We start from the raw sequence: 15,703 nt of genomic DNA, 5'->3' as shown, positions 1-15,703 counted from the left end.
ACTCATCAGCTCCGCCGCGTCCCCTTCAAACTCATGACGCGATGTCTGGGGTCCCGCAACCCGCAGCGCAGCAGCAGCTCGAAGCCGCCGAGGCCATCGCGATCGCGCAACTGAGCCCCGCGCTCCAGGACCCCAAGACGCGCATCGTCCGGGGCGTCGTGACAATCACGTGGCCCTACAGCATCGTTAGGAAGAACATTGCCTTCCTCCTCGCCGAGGCCGACTTCCGCCTGCGTCGCGCCAAGGGCCAGGTGCGCGTCGAGTTTGCCGGCTCGAGCGCCAAAGCGATCGCGGATGCGGCTCTGGGCAGCGGCGACGAGATTGCGCTGTCGCTGGACGGGGTCGAGCTCGTTGCGGACGACTCCAAGACGCGCGTTCCGGGTACGAGTTTGGAGTGGCAGCTGAGGTTTACGGAGAGGGTGCTTCTCCAGGTAGGTTAAGCGTGTGCGTTGGAGGGGGTGTTTGCTAAGACAAAGAAGGCGAAAATAAGCGACTCCGAAGAGGTCAAGGTTATCGATGTCGACCACCCCGCACAACCCGAGCCAGAGCCTGAAGAGCTACCGGTGTCTATCCTCGAAACGTTCGAGGATGTCGAAGAGACCCCGGGGCCGATAGCGACACCCGCGAAAACACCTTTGAGCAAGAGAGCCGCCGATCAAGGTCTTGGCGCCGACGAGTTTGCGTCCCCCGCGTTCCTCAAGCGTGCCAGGGTTTCGTACGGATCGTTGTTCGATGGGGGCCTCGACATCTTTGATGAGGCGGACGACGGAGCAAAGGCCCGGGCCAAGAAGAAGCCAAAGACGGGCAGGTATAGCAGCGTTTGGACATACGCCAGTCGAACTCCGAGCCCCGAGCCTGAAGCATCCGCGGAAGAAGACACATCAATGGTTGAGGAGCAGCCAACGGTTGCCACGCCGTCACGGCCTACGATGGTGGACGGGGCCTGCCAGACAGTGGAGCAAGAGACGAGCCCCCCGAGAGACGTCCAGGTAGCAGCAGAGGCGCGGCAGGATCCTTCGTACTGGCAGACGCCGTCGAAGTCGACAATGATCGATTCAGGGGTTCAGTCTGATCTGCCTCCCAGCCCCAACATCGGGCTGACCCCGCTTGGATTTGGACCGCCGCCGCCTATGCCGATATTCACATCCGCTCACGAGCAGTACCCGACGGCGTTTCAGCAGCCGCCTCTCGATCCGGTCTTTGGCCACGACATGGAGCCACACTACGGTGCCGAAGGCACGTTTCACGGACAACCCAGTGCATACCCGGAGGCAGGGCTTGATCACTCGCCTATGCATGGTCACTACCCGGCGACGTTCCTCGACGAGCCACATTTCGGCCCAGACGGTGTCGTCACGTCGCAGCCGCTGGCAGAACCGATACCCGCGTACCAAGACCACCCGCAGCAGCACGATCTGGAGGCGCAGCCCCACCACACAGTCATGGTTGATGGGGTCGCTGAGCCTCAGCAAATACCATGGGGACTCACGTCGGCACACTACTCGAGATCGCCCGCGAAGCCTGCAGAGTCTGGCGAAATGCATGAGGGCCGGGCGTCTAGTCCTCAGGACGCCGAAGGCGAGACATGGGAAGATGACCGCGAGCGTCAGGCGAGAGACGATGCTGAGGATGAAGAAGCACTTAGGGTAGAGGAGGACCAAATGTCGGAAGACCAAGACGGCCCCGAGGAGAACTTTGCATCGAGAACATACGCCGAGAGACGTCACGAGCGAGGCGAAGAAGCCGCAAGCATAGAAAAGGAGAGCAGTCCCGTGGGCAGTGGTAGCAGCAGCGAGAGCAGCGAAGAGAGCGACGAGGAAGCCGAGCACGAGGCCGACGATACCGGCGGGGACTACGACATTACCCATTTCCGCAATCTCAGCAACAATCAAGATGATGACGCAGGAACAGACCTGGAGTCGGACTACGGACAGGAAGAAGAAGATGAAATACTGGACCCCGAAGATGACGAGGAGGGCGAAGAATCTGAAGACTACGATGGGGAGGGCTACGATGAGGGGGACTATGACGAAGACGAGGACCAAGAGAATCAACCGCCGCCTGCTGCTCCGCGAGGGGGGCCACCGGTAGTCATCGACTTGCTCTCGGATTCCGAGGACGAGGGTGAAGCTCCCGCGCCACCGCCACAGCCCGCCGCGGTTCCTCGGCGACAGATACCGCAGTACGATGGGTCTGCCGATGAGATGGAAGACGAGGACATGGACGATCAAGAGAGCCAGGAAGGAAGTGCCAGGAACGAGGCCAGTCAACAAGGCTCGTCGCCGCAACCGTCTGATGCGGAGAGCGAAGAGGATGAGGCGTCGCAAGTCGGCACACCCACACCGAAGCCCCGTCAGGCGGCAGTGTTTTCCGCCCCGGATCTGACGACGGGATCGATTGGCGACGATTTCGAGACGATGAGCCCGGTGAAGCTGCCGCACATGGCAGGCGTTCCGCATAGCTCGTCCCGGCCTACCTCGCGAGGGGAATCGGATGATCTCGAGGCGGAGCTCGAAAAGGAGTTGGAGGAGGAGCTTGCGGCTGATGATGCCGGGAGTGACCGTCAGACACCGGCCCCGTCAGAGGGCATGACGGGCGTTGAAGAGACGGGGGCTGTGCGGTCGAGTCCGTTCAATGAGAACGTCGGTCATGCGATGCCGAAGCAGGCGGCATCCAGTCCGTTTAACGAGGATCCTGTTGGCCATGCAACGTCGAAGGAGGCCGTATCTAGCCCAGTCAGAACCGACGGCGAGGATTCTGAGTTGCTGGGGGAGGAGACGCTCGCTGTTGAGTCCCCTGTGGCTGAGGAGTCCAGCCCTGTTCGACCTGTCTCAGCTGTCGAGGAACCGGCCGTCGAGTCTTTGGCGGAGGTTTCTAGCCCGGTCCGACACGTTGCGAAGGAGCCGGCCGTCAAGTTGATGGCTGAGGAATCTAGCCCGGTTCGGCCTGTCCCGGCTGTCGAGGAGGAACTCGCCGTTGAGTCTCCCGTGGCTGAATCCAGCCCCGTCCGGCCTGTCCCGGTCGTTGAGGAGGAATCTAGCCCCGTTCGGCCTGTCTCAGCTGCTAAGGAGGAACCAGCTGTTGAGTCTCCCGTAGCTGAGGTGTCCAGCCCTGTTCGGGCTGTTCCGGCTGTTGAAGAGTCACCAGAGCCAGAGACTGAGGCTGCCGACGTCCCAATTGCGCCAGAGGAGGAGGAGGAGGACGTTGAGCCTGAAGAGTTGGTCATAGACGAAGCTGAGGGTCAGTCACTGCCAGATCAATCAGAAGCTCTCACCGCAGAAAGTCTCCAAGCAAGGGTGGAGGATGCTGCCGAGCCTGAAGTCGCCCAACCAGAGAATGAAACTGTTCAGCCTGAAGTCCCTGTCGAGGATGTCAGCCGTCAGACACCAGAATTAGAAGCCAGCAATGTTGAAGCGCCTGGGCAGACAGAAGAAGTGCAGCAAGCCGATCCCGACGACAAAGTCGCGGCCAAAGAACAATCACCGGAACATACCGAGGTTACCGTGGCTGAAGCAGTGGAAGAGACAGTCTCTGTCGAAGCAACAGTACGCAGCTCAACCAAAGAGGCCACGCCGGATCATGTCGAGATCAACGAGACAGAGATCACCAAGATGGAAGTGGAAGAGACGCAGCTTCAATCTGACGATGAAGACATGGAAGTCTCACTGATTCCTGATGAGACTACAGTCCAGGACGTCGAAGAAGCTACAGTCGAGGTGCACATGAAATCTGACGACGAAGGCTTTGTGGAGCCAGCGGACGTTGACATGGGCGACCTAGACGACATGTCGGTCGACGAAGAAGTGAGCAGCAATCCCGCAGACTCCGATATGGAGCTCGACGATGCCACCCAGGACCTACTCATCCAGAGCCAGCTGTACGAGGAGTCAATGATGTACGAGGAAGACCAAACGGTTACGACTTCCATCACCACGATGCAGATGGTCGAGGAGCGCCCAGTCTCCCAGGGAGGTGATGCCGCCGACGACGCTCACCCCGAGACTGAGGTTATCGAGACGTCACGGGTGACTGTTGAGACGACCATCACGGAGCCCCTGGAGACGACGGACGCACAGCAGGCGCAAGTTGAAGACGCAATGGACGTGGACGAGCTGGACGACGCCAAGTCTATACAGATGGCACCACCGACGCCAACACCTCAATCGTTTGAGGAGAAGATGGTCGAAACAGAAACCTCACAAGTTGACGAGCAGTTGACACCGCGCGCCACACAAACCGTCGAATCCTTCTCACAGTCGTTCGTCGAGACGCAGACCACCGAGGTGACTGTGCCAGACGATAGTGAACAACAGGCGGAGCAATTAGCGGAGCATCTCGACGACAAACGCCCCGCCGAGTCTCCCGCAGCGGTCCCAGTCCAACCCCACGAACCGCTGCTAGACGATGAGGAGGAGGTGGAGATGGAGAAGGAAGCGGTCATTCCCCACGAAGCTGATGCAGATGCGCCCTCACCTATCAACGAAGAGTCATCACAAATCCGAGACTCGTCGGCGCAACCGTCGGAAGCGCAATCGTCTCTTATCGCCGAGGACCCATCGGAGGAAGTTGTTTCCGCCGCGCAGCCAACTCCGAAGCGAGGAGGTCGCGGCCACCGCAGAACCAACAGCAAGGATCAGGATCCCAGCGTCAAACTGGCCCGTGCGTCGATTGCTTCTCGACGGTCGACGCGCCTATCAGATCGCACGACGCCTGATATTCACAGCAGCGCCGCTGCCGCTCCCATTCGAGGGATGGCGGCGGCAGCGACGACGACGAGCCGAGGCAGGTCGGCGAGTTTGGCGCTCGAGAGCGATTCACCTGATGCGGACGCGGAGGAGGATACGGGCGTGCAGCCCGCTAGGGCCGCGATCAAGTCACCATCGCGAGCTCCCAAGACCGCCAAGGAGAATGTCACCAAGGGGGGCAAGGGAACTGTCTCCAAAGAAGTCAAGACTAAAGAATCAAAGGCCAGGGACAAGGAAACCTCAAAAGAGGCTGCTGCATCATCAACATCACAACCAACAGAACAATCCTCCGCAGCCCTCAAAGCCCAGCTCACCAGATCCCTCCGCGCCGACGTGCCGGACTGCATCTCCCTCAAGGTCCTCCGAAGCCACCCGGGCCGCACCGTCGACGTGCTCGCCGTCGCCACCACGAACCCGCCCGAAGCGAAGCGCGCAAAGGGCGGGCCCCGCGGCATCATGCTGGCGTTCAACGTCACGGACCACTCCATCGCGCCCGCGCAGACGGTCGCCGTGCAGATTTTCAGGCCGCACAAGGCTGCGCTGCCCGTGATTCACCAGGGCGACGCGGTGCTGTTACGGAACTTTAGCGTCATGGTGCTTACGAGGAGCGGGTTCGGGTTGAGGGCGAATGACGGGTCTAGCTGGGCTGTTTTCGAGACGAGACGGCACGGACATGGGGGAGAAGGTCAGGGAGGAGGGGACGGTGGTAGCAGTGCTGATGCGGACGCTGGCGATGATTTGCCGCAGATTCGGGGCCCGCCTGTGGAGCTGTCTGAGGGGGAGACGGGGTATGCGGCTCTGCTTAGGCGGTGGTATGCCGGGCTGGACGCCAAGTCGCTCGCGAGGTTGGACAAGGCTAACGAGGCGGCGCCGGCTGTTGGGAATGTTGGCAAGGAGGGCAAGTGATGTGCTGCAGCAGTCGCTATAGTGTAGTGTGGATGATACGCGGAGACGGAGGGGGGTCTACGTGTTGGGTGAAGCATTTGACTAGATTGCGTATGGGGTGTTTTGGCATGGGATAGACGTAGCTCGTGCAGTTATCACGGCAGAGATATCACGATAGTCGGCAATGCATTGTACAGTTGATCATATTTGCTAATTAACCCACCCGGTGTAGAAAGTGCGCGAGTGGGCAAAGTGGTGAAGGCGGAATATGTTTCATGCCGCCGTCAAACAATCAATCACCCAAGAGGCGGAACTACGAATGATGAATGCGCAGAAATATGGATCACTAATACACAAGTCCGAGTGGGAGTCGAAACTAGTGTATCGGACGACGGAAAGCCAAGCTCATCAGATCGTGGAGTTGGAGGGCCCGCGTTTTCCCCATGGGAAAAAGCAAGGCAAGCGGCAGCGGAAGCGGAAGCGCAGTCAGAAGAGTAAAAAGAGGCCACCAACCCAGGCAGGTTTCCGAACGGATACCGTCCGCGCGGACTAATCCCGTTTTGTTCCCTTGCCTTGCCTTGCGCGCGTTCGCGTCGAGTGTCCACTCTGACTGTCCGCTGTATTCTTGATCCGCCCGCATTCAAAAGTGCGTCCCCAACCATTCGTGATGCAGGCATTGTGGCATTGTAAGCAGCAAGCGGAGACGCAGCAGTGTTCCGAACGGAAACACACCCGTTATCTACGCAGTATCTGACTTGTCATCCAGCCCCGTCTTGCCCCTCTTTGCTTCTTTTCCCTGATTTGCCTTGATGTGCAAAAAGAGGAGCCGTGGTCCATGCCGGTGAGTTGTGGAGCACACGTCAGGACGGAAAGAGAAAGTCGCTGGAGATTTGACAAGCGATGGTGTGGATGAGCTTGCGGCTTGGTGGGCTGCAAGCAAGGGTGAATTCGGACATCAGGATCGGAGCAGGTCGGCGACCCCACCCTTCGCCGGCCGGGTGGAGGCTTTGCAACAAGGTGGGGCAATTTACCGGCGTCATCGCTGATTGGACGGCTTTGCTTTCCCACGGTTTTCCTCCACATGTGTGGGGGAACTGTCTTGCTCCTCGTGTCCTGTGCGGCTTGCCCCGGGACTTGTCAACGGATGCCAGATTTTGTGCCGAATGTCTTGTTGTGATGGCAGTGCCTGCGAATGCTCCGTGGGAAGGCTGCCGATCCGGCTGCGTGCCGTGTCGATGGGAGGCACGGTATCTGGCGGAACTCTCGCGACCGTTGATTGCCGTTGCATTATCGTAAAGTCATGGATGACCAAGTAGCCATGCGGTTCCGATACAAGTGCGGTGAGTGAGGCTCAGAAACGCCCCTAATTTTGGGTCGACGTCCAGGATGGTCTGGCCGGCTGGTACGGAGGCAGTCTGAACCATTGGATACGGCACTCGTCATACTCCGTACCAAGAGGCACGCACGCCCGGCAAGTGGCATCGGAGCAAAGGGAGTGCGTGTTTCGTCAGGTGGATTTACTGGGGCTCCTGGGTCTAGCTGACAATGGATATTAGGACCTGCGACGGTGGACAAGATGGCTGTACCAGACACAGCAACTGAACGAGACGAGACGGCGCTGCAGATCTTCTGCAAAACGCTCATTGGACTCGTTGGCTTTTTGGCTTAATCTTGATGCGTCACATCTGCTGGCCATTTTTACTTGCCGTCAAGGTTTGGACGGAGTCAGGACAGGCTTTTTTTTTTTTTTTTTTTTTTTTTTGAGATGGTGGCCGGGATGTAGGGACGGGAATTGCACGGTGGTACAGTACGTACAGACGTCGGCATGCATGTACGCGGTGCCGTCGAGTCGGCGCCAGGGACCTTCGGCCGGGAGAAGGTTTTGGGCGGACAGGACGCAGGGGTGGAACGTTGACCGAAACATTGCGCCCACCGGGGTTCAGGACTGCACTTGGGTGAATATTCCACCAGTGTTTCCCATTCATCCAAACCGTTCGTTGCTCGCAGTCGGGACGTGGAAACGGATCGTGATCGCGTCTGTTGTGTCAAGACTCCAAGAGTGGATGACCTGTGTATGTGGGAAGTACTGGACAGGGGTAACCACGCCCCAGTCCCGACTGTTGCCGAATCCAGCTGGGCGAATGGAGATATTTCCAGGTGTGGAATGGGACGTGATTGGGCGCCCGCCGGTGCAAGGGCATCGATTTTGATTACGGGAGCGATTGAATCGGGAATTGTGCATCTTGTTCTTTCGGACTAAAGGGCGTGTATCGTGTGTCGATCCAACGAGACGACGAAACCCTGATGGATTGGGGCAAGCGAGAGCGAGGGTGTGGCCTTTGAGAAGCCGACTTGGTGAAGAAGCCGACTTGCACGGCTTCTTGGGCCCCTTCTGCGGGCCACCTTCTGCTCGCAATTTACTGCGTACTGACAGTGGCGGGTGTCATGATGCTGCGTTGTGCAGAATTATGACAGAACCCGAGGCTGGAGTGGTGTCCTCAGACAGTCACAAAAACGCCAGACACGCCGGCCATCGCTTGAGGCTGGCTGCGCTTGACTGCCTTGGGACACCTGCCCAGAATGCCGCATCGGCCACGGTCCGTTGGTGGTGAGCGACGAGTGACGAGTGGTGACTAAGGGTAGGCGCAATTGACCCAATGGCACGGGTGCAGTTTGAGATGAGGTGTGAAAAATTGCAGAGCGGCTCGTGATGCTTTAAAGTTGGAGGGGGCCACTGGGGGAATGAGGGTTACGATAGGCTAAGGATTATGTAGGCGTCTGTGGTTGGATGCTGCGGTGAGCGGAGGTGGACTGGCTGTGGTGCCTGTGTCTGGGCGTGATCCTTGGAGCCCACACCGGAGCTGACTCGATTGGACCTGACTCGCGAGGCTGGCGCTGGTTAGTGATGTTGGACTCTGGTAAATAGTGACCCGGTGGACGAGGTACCTAGAGGCAGGTATCCGTACTGAGGGCGGCGCCTCAAGGAGTACTTGTTCCAGCCCTGGGGCAGCCAACGGCACGGCTGCAGGTTGGTGATTGGCGGCTGGCCGTTCTCCACAAGGTGTGAGTGACGAGAGATGGGGTCAAGGGCCTGGGTTGCTGCGTTCGGGTGGAGGCCGTGGAGGAAGAGGTCATGATCCCTGGATGACGATTCGTCCCTTGGATTCCAGGAACTCTGGCGACGGGGACTGGGACTGGGGCTGGAGTACCAAGGTCCCCAAGAACCCAAGCCTCCTCAAGCCAAGGCTTTGCCTATTTCCTGGTGTCGTCCGGGCCTCGTCTTGACACATACGGGATTGGGGAGAAATGGATCTGGCGGAGAAGGTCAGTCGGATACGGGGCCGCGGGAGGTGAACTGTGGACTGTGGACTCTGGACTCCCTACCTAGTACGGAGGATAGAAGGCTAGCGAGTCTCTAGCGACAACAGGTGTTTTGCGGTGAAGGAGATCGGCCTGCTGGTCTGTTTGTTGTTTTTGGGGCCGGGTGAGCTTTCTGGAGAAGGTCAAGTTCTAGGCTGTGGCATGGCGGTACTTAGCATGGCGACATGGAAGAGCTAGCGTCGATGCGGCAAGGTGGACGTGTTGCAGCTGCTGAGACACATCACACTACGCAGCAGATATGGCAGGCATGGGTCCATTGTTGATAACACGAAATGGTAGGAGCACTGGAGACACTGGACTCTGAAGGAAAGTGGTAACGAACAAAGAGGCCGCCTTCCCATAGTGCCTGCCCATCGTGTCTGGGCCCAGGAAGGAAGGAAGCAACAGCAGTCATTTGTTTAGAGCAAGTGCGGGTGGATTCACGGGAAAGAGAGGGTTTCCTACAAAGTACGTAGCTTACCTTAGGGCAGAGGGGATCGGGGCAGGATCGGCCGGGGTGCGCCAGTTGCATACGGGCGGGAAAATCAGGTATTGCCTCATGTACGAGGCCGCAAACTGCAAGTCGACAGCAATCTCGAATGCAGGCCGGCGGGTGTTGTCACGATTTGATAGTTGACGGGCGCAGTAGAGTTTGGTCCTTGGTTGTATGGACTCTGTGCTCGAGATGACTTGCCTCGACGATCTGTGATAACCTGCCCGGTGAGAGAGGCAGGCACCCCACTATGGAAGCCGCGGCGCCCCTCATGTTCAACCCCCTCCCGAGCCCCCAGAGATTCGCAGCTACTCCGTACTGCGTCCCAAACGGCCAAAGATGCAAGCTTGGCTGGAAGGAGGCAGGGATGGTGGGAGTTGCGATTACGACATTTGCAGTTGGCTTCACATGCGATGATGCCGAAGCAAGCCAGCGGGCGCGGCGGCTGTTTGGTTGTAGGTTGTCTGCTGATGCGCTGGAAGGTGTCAAAGATGAGGTCAGGAAGTGATAGAGTTGGAGGTTGTGAGATTTCGTTTGCCATGTTCGGCGCAGTGGTTGGCTCGACCGGATGGATGGAAGGTGGCACAAAGGATATATGGGATGGAACACCACCACCAGGAGAAGCACACGCGAGCTTCGCCGTGGCGGACGGGGAGGCGCTGGATGAAGAATCCCATGGCGTCTGTCAGTCTGTAGTCTCGACTCTGCAGGCCGTGGCACCGTGAGGTAAGCAGTCAGTAGCCGTCACCAATGGAACACATCGATGCAGAACGATGTAAGAGCGCCCTGACATTGCGCAGCGATTGCGCAGTGCGGCTTGGTTCCACGCTTCCCTCTCTTGGCCAATCCCGGTCAAGGTCCAACGGCAAGCCTGGAAAACGCAACAACGTCCCGTGGTCTCTGTGTCACTGCGCTCGATGCAGGTCACGGGTCATCGGACAAGACAGATTTGACAGCTCGAGGGCGTCGAGGTCATGGCGTGGAATGGAAGGGAATGCAAGCAGACAATCTCGGTGGGAAAGTGCATCCATCGTAGCGTGGCATCATGAAGACGTGCGGACGGGAGACCTCGAGGTGAGGGAAGGTGAGGTATTTCGTGTGGAGTACGTACAATCTCCCCGATACGTACTCTCTCTACTGTGGTACATACTTTGTAAGGAAGGTACCGCAGCACCGCAGGGAACTTCAAAGTCTGGCGCTCCGTCTCATCCAGCATCCTTGTCTCAAGCCTGACTAACTCTTGTCCACTTCTCCATATTTTGCTGCTTTGCACTTGTTCTTGCTAATGCTAGCTTCGTTTCCCCATAATTCGGGGTACGCAGAGATCCACGTCGTGCTGTGGTCGAAGTGGTCCTGCTTTAATTATTACCCTCTGCCTTTTTCCTGACCTTGCCAGGTGTAGAATGGTGCAGCTGGGCAGCTGGGGAGGAGCAAGGGTGTTCCGCCTCCCTCGTTTCTTCGCCCGGCCTAGTCTCGTCAATGGATCGGAGAGTGAAAGGAGCCAGAAAGAGGAGGGGGCCGCCAGGGGGTGTACCTCAGTCCTTGACTCTATAGGCCGGGGGGGGGGGTACACACAGTAAAGGATACCTCGTGGGAATTCCAGACGAAAGAAAGAGAGTCCGTTCCCAGTTTCTCTCTTTCCAGGCTGTCTGTTGCAAAAAGATTGATCCCATTGGAATAATATAATACCTCCGCCCATCCCCTTCGCACCCTTGGACCCCACATTCCCGCTTCTCCTTTGCTGCCCTTTTCCCACCTCGAGCATTTGCCCGTAGCTCCGGCTTTTCTAAACAATTCGAGCTTGATGTTGCCTCGTCCTTTGCATCTCCAATTCCAGACCTTGCCCAACACAGCATCGACCACCAAATCACGAGACACACGCCCCAGACACACCACACACAAGGTCTCTAACCAAAGGGTCGTCCGCACCCATAGCAGCAGCAACATTTAGTATCAGGCTTGGAAACATTCAATGCTCATCTCAACGCAACCTCGTTCCGCCTTGTTCTGTTGTTTACGTTTGTGTCCTGCCTCAAGACGAGGATCTACCGCCCCAGCTTTGACGACGTGTACGCAAAGCTCATCCGCCGCCCGTATATGCGAGCCCCTTACATCTGCAAGCCGCTTCCATACGTATTGAGTCTCCGGACATTACAGACGATTCTTGATCTATACTCTCGGCCATCACCCGAGACTGACGATACCTTTCTACTTCACTTGTAAGCAAACGGCCTCTTCAACGAGCAGTCTCTAAATAGGGGAGACTGCTTGAGTGCCGCGACAATGGCGACCGAAACCACCACCACTACTACCACCGCCCCCGAGGCAACGCCTGCTCCCGAGCCGGCCACCGATCTATCGGCGCTGACGATGGCGACCACGGAAGAGCCCGCCGAGGCTGCCGAGGACCCGAAAAACGACGACGCCAACGACACCTCCTCGGACCAGGAGCAGAGCAAGAAGCGCTCATCATCGGACGCGGACCTGAAGGATGGAGCGCCCCCAACCAAGATTACGAAGCGCAGAGCCGCCCGCGCCTGCGTGAGCTGTCGCGCGCGCAAGGTCCGCTGCGACGTGGTTGAAGGCGCGCCCTGCGGCAACTGCAGATGGGACAATGTCGAGTGCGTTGTCCAGGAGAGCCGCCGACGAAAGTGAGTTTGACGTCTCCGTATCTTCGTCCGCGACCGAAGTCCGGTATCTTGCAACTCGCCGGTGCCTCGGCACGATGCAGGCGGACGATTGGGGATGCCGACATGACGCCCATGGGGAAACCCCCAATCTCGCAAAGTTGACCCCCGCTGACTTCTTGGCGCGTTTGTAGGAAGAACTTGTTGACTGCCAGCACGGCGGGGCACCATGGTGTGGGAGCCGAGGCACAGTTGCGCTCCAAGGGCGCAAACCCAATCAACATTCACAGCAGCGCGGAACTGCGCCGACCTAGCAATGCATCGGTGGCCTCGGTCAACGGCTCCATCGCCGCGAACCCCGTTCCCGCATCCTCCGGCGTGCCCCTGAATGCGACGTCTGGCATTGGTGCCGGCGTTGCTCCTGCTGCTGGTTCAGGATCTGCAGGAGGAAACGGAATCGGCGTTGGAATTGGCCCTGGTGTTCTCGGGGGCCTGTCGGTACCCGGCGGCTCTTCAGACGGAATCGAGGGTCACGTTCCGCACATGATCTGTAAGTTTGCCTTCGTCTCTGTCGCACAATTCTTTTTTTGGCTCTGCAACACCTTTTTTTTTGGAATCAATTTTCTAGCGTGGGATCTTTCAATTCCGCACCGCACATCCAAATTGCGCCCCCTGTTTGTTGTGTCTTCTTTTTTGTTCCTGGTTTTGCCCATCGCTGCCCTGTCTGGGGGGCTCAGACTGGGGGAGGGGACGGAACGGGGTAAAGTGTGGAGGGGCGTCTTGGACTTTTCCTACCCCGTGACCTGGGGCCTTTCTCCGCCTTTCCTCGTCCAGTCAAGTCTCTCCTGATTCTTCAGCGTACCCCCCCTCCGTTCCGCACTCCGTCCGCGGCCCCAGCTCCGTCCCTCCACGTCCCTTAGCCTCTCACACGTAATCCACATTCACATGCCAGCCTTGGTCTGCAGTCATTATCATCGTCCAACCCACCCCAGACCAAAGCGGTCAATGTTTTGGGACGACTCGCTGACCACGAGACCTTGTGAATCTTAGATCAACGATCGGGTTACCGTCATGACAGCGCAGCGCTGCTCACCAAGCTGCAGTCTGCTGCGGCCGCAGCGTCAGCAGATGGCAACTCTCGTCGCCTGTTGTCCAACCTGCTCGCCCAGGCCTCTCTCTTTGGCGGCATGGGCGGTGCAGGCGGCGCCGGCGACGGGCGAACGAGTCAATTCCTCGCCTCCCTCGAGGAGCCCGACCTCCACGGCCAGCTCCCGGCCTTTGTGAAACCGCTACCCGCCAAGATCGCCCAGGAGGATGTTACCTACCTGCACGCAAAGGGTGCCCTGACTCTGCCTGCGCTACCGTTGCAGAATGCTCTGCTCCAGTCCTACGTCGAATACGTTCATCCGTACATGCCGCTGCTCGAGCTGTACGACTTTCTGGCCATCATCAACGCCCAGGATGGGCTGTGCGGTCAGATCAGCCTGTTCTTGTATCAGGCCGTCATGTTTTCCGCCACCGCCTTTGTCGACATGAAGGTCCTTCGCGAGGCGGGATACCCGACGCGGAAAGCCGCCAGGAAGGCCTTCTTCCAGAAGACGAGGGTAAGTGGCCCGTCCCTGAACTTTCTTTGACGCCGCGCTAGCGACAGGGGTCACCCCCACGCTCAACCCTTTCACATGCTAAACGTTCGTCCGCAGCTGCTCTACGACTTTGACTACGAGTCGGATCGCCTCGTCCTCGTCCAGGCCCTTCTTCTGATGACGTACTGGTACGAGACCCCCGACGACCAAAAGGACACATGGCACTGGATGGGCGTTGCCATTTCGCTGGCCCACACCATTGGCCTGCACCGCGACCCGGCCGCCACGAGCATGCCGGTTCGTAAGCAGAAGCTGTGGAAGCGCATCTGGTGGTCTTGTTTCATGCGCGACCGCCTCATCGCCCTGGGCATGCGCAGGCCCACCCGCATCAAGGATGAGGACTTTGACGTGCCGATGCTGCAGGAGAACGACTTTGAGCTGGAGATTCTGCCCGAGGAGAACAAGATTATTCCCGCCGAGTGCATGCTGCTCCGCGATGTCTCGATGCAGCGGGAGTTGGCCGCGCTGTGCATCTCCAAGGCGCAGCTGTGTATCTGCATCAGCCACATGCTCAAGGCCCAGTACTCCGTCCTGATCCGCGACAAGATGCGCCCGGAGAACACCGTCAACAGCACCATGATGCTGTTCCCGAATAAGAAGCTCGACAATGTCGAGAGTGTGACTTCGGTAGACCTGGAGCTTATGGCCTGGGCCGACACCTTGCCCGCCATCTGCCAGTACAGGCCCCTGACGCCCCTCGATGTCAAGAACGGGCGGTCGACTGTTGCCGTCCAGCGCACCCTGCTGCACATGGTCTACTACACCACCATCTCGGCCCTGCATCGCCCGCAGTTCCTGCCGTCGTCTCCAGTTCACGCACCGACAACCTCCCGGCAGGTGCAGGAGATGTCCCGGCTCCGGGTCCGCGACGCCGCTATGCACGTCACCCGGATGGCGGCCGAGCTCCACCAGCTCCGCCTCGAGAGGTGTCTCCCCACCACCGGCGTGACCGTCATCCTGCCGGCCATGATCATCCATCTTCTGGAAATGAAGAACCCCGTCTCGCAGTCCAGAGACCGCGCCACCCGCGGCTTCCGCCAGTGCATGCGTGTCATGGAGAAGCTGCGCGAGATCTACGCCGCCGCCGACTACGCCACCGGGTTCCTCGATGCGGCCCTCCGCAAGGCCGCCATTGACATTAACCTTCAGCAGACTACCGCGCCCATGACGCAGCAGAACCTCAAGCTTGCCGAGCCGACATTTGGCGCGCAGACGCCCCCGCCCGATAACATCCCCTACATGACGACCGGCGAGGCCCTCTTCGCCAACAAGCCGAACCCCCAGCGCGAGTTCCTGCCGCAGACCATCAACGCCGCAGCGCTTGACTTGTCTGCGCAGAGCCCCCCGCCGACCGAGAAGGACCACGAGTCTTCGCTTGAGGCAATGACGCCGAGCGCCAACGGCAGCTTCGGCAGCACCGAGGAGCCCGGCCCACTCGACCTCGAGTTTCTGCAGACCCAAGAAGAAATTGACTGGAACGCCATGACGGGCACAGAGTTTGATGTTGATCAGTGGCTCCAGTTCCCGCCAGAGGGCGTCAACAACACAGACGACGGGTTCATGGCCAATGTTTTTGGGGAAGATGGCATGAACGACGCCATGAACTGGGCGGCGGCCGGTGTGGACACGACTACGAAGGATGGTGACGGTGCAGCTGAAATTGCCACCCTCGCCTAACGCGCATGATTTCACGTTTTGCGCTCTTGCATTTTACGTTCGCATATAGACTCCTTTGGGAGCATCTTTGCAAATTCACGATGGGATTTTCTGGTTGGAAGCATACTTTGCACTACATGGAGTCGGGATAGAGCAAAACAAAAAGGGAGGCTCAGGATTTCGTGTGTTAATGAAACGGCGTTTTCGGCCGGATGGATTTTTTCAGGCTTCGGAGGGGCTCATTGGAGTAGGGGGGTTTGATTGGATACCCTCATGCGGCGCCTGGTATTTGTT

General features: G+C 58.6%; 4 protein-coding genes across 4 annotated transcripts; 3 read left to right on the top strand and 1 right to left on the bottom strand.

Annotated features, from left to right (window-relative positions):
* Positions 1 to 41: 41 nt before the first annotated feature.
* Positions 42 to 5,651, top strand: CPAR01_08227 (uncharacterized protein; the record flags this gene model as incomplete). The annotated part of the gene is made up of 2 exons (XM_060492495.1): positions 42 to 431; positions 480 to 5,651. 2 exons carry the CDS (start codon positions 42 to 44, stop codon positions 5,649 to 5,651), a joined length of 5,562 nt encoding a protein of 1,853 aa, XP_060348865.1.
* A 2,958-nt stretch (positions 5,652 to 8,609) lies between these two features.
* CPAR01_08226 (uncharacterized protein) lies at positions 8,610 to 8,765 on the bottom strand (the record flags this gene model as incomplete). Its single annotated transcript, XM_060492494.1, has 1 exon — positions 8,610 to 8,765. One exon carries the CDS (start codon positions 8,763 to 8,765, stop codon positions 8,610 to 8,612), a length of 156 nt encoding a protein of 51 aa, XP_060348864.1.
* Positions 8,766 to 10,022: 1,257 nt separating this feature from the next.
* Positions 10,023 to 10,716, top strand: CPAR01_08225 (uncharacterized protein; the record flags this gene model as incomplete). The annotated part of the gene is made up of 2 exons (XM_060492493.1): positions 10,023 to 10,204; positions 10,266 to 10,716. The coding sequence occupies 2 exons, from the start codon at positions 10,023 to 10,025 to the stop codon at positions 10,714 to 10,716; spliced, it is 633 nt and encodes a 210-aa protein (XP_060348863.1).
* A 1,050-nt stretch (positions 10,717 to 11,766) lies between these two features.
* On the top strand, positions 11,767 to 15,430 carry CPAR01_08224 (fungal specific transcription factor domain-containing protein; the record flags this gene model as incomplete). Its single annotated transcript, XM_060492492.1, has 4 exons — positions 11,767 to 12,134; positions 12,305 to 12,660; positions 13,161 to 13,714; positions 13,811 to 15,430. The coding sequence occupies 4 exons, from the start codon at positions 11,767 to 11,769 to the stop codon at positions 15,428 to 15,430; spliced, it is 2,898 nt and encodes a 965-aa protein (XP_060348862.1).
* Positions 15,431 to 15,703: the final 273 nt, after the last annotated feature.

The sequence above is a fragment of the Colletotrichum paranaense genome (genome assembly GCF_030867605.1).
Source record: "Colletotrichum paranaense strain IMI 384185 chromosome Unknown Scaffold_6.1, whole genome shotgun sequence".
In the NCBI taxonomy this organism is placed as follows: Eukaryota; Fungi; Ascomycota; class Sordariomycetes; order Glomerellales; family Glomerellaceae; genus Colletotrichum; species Colletotrichum paranaense.
Note: the sequence above shows the minus strand (reverse complement) of the source record. Positions and strands in the feature narration are given on the sequence as shown.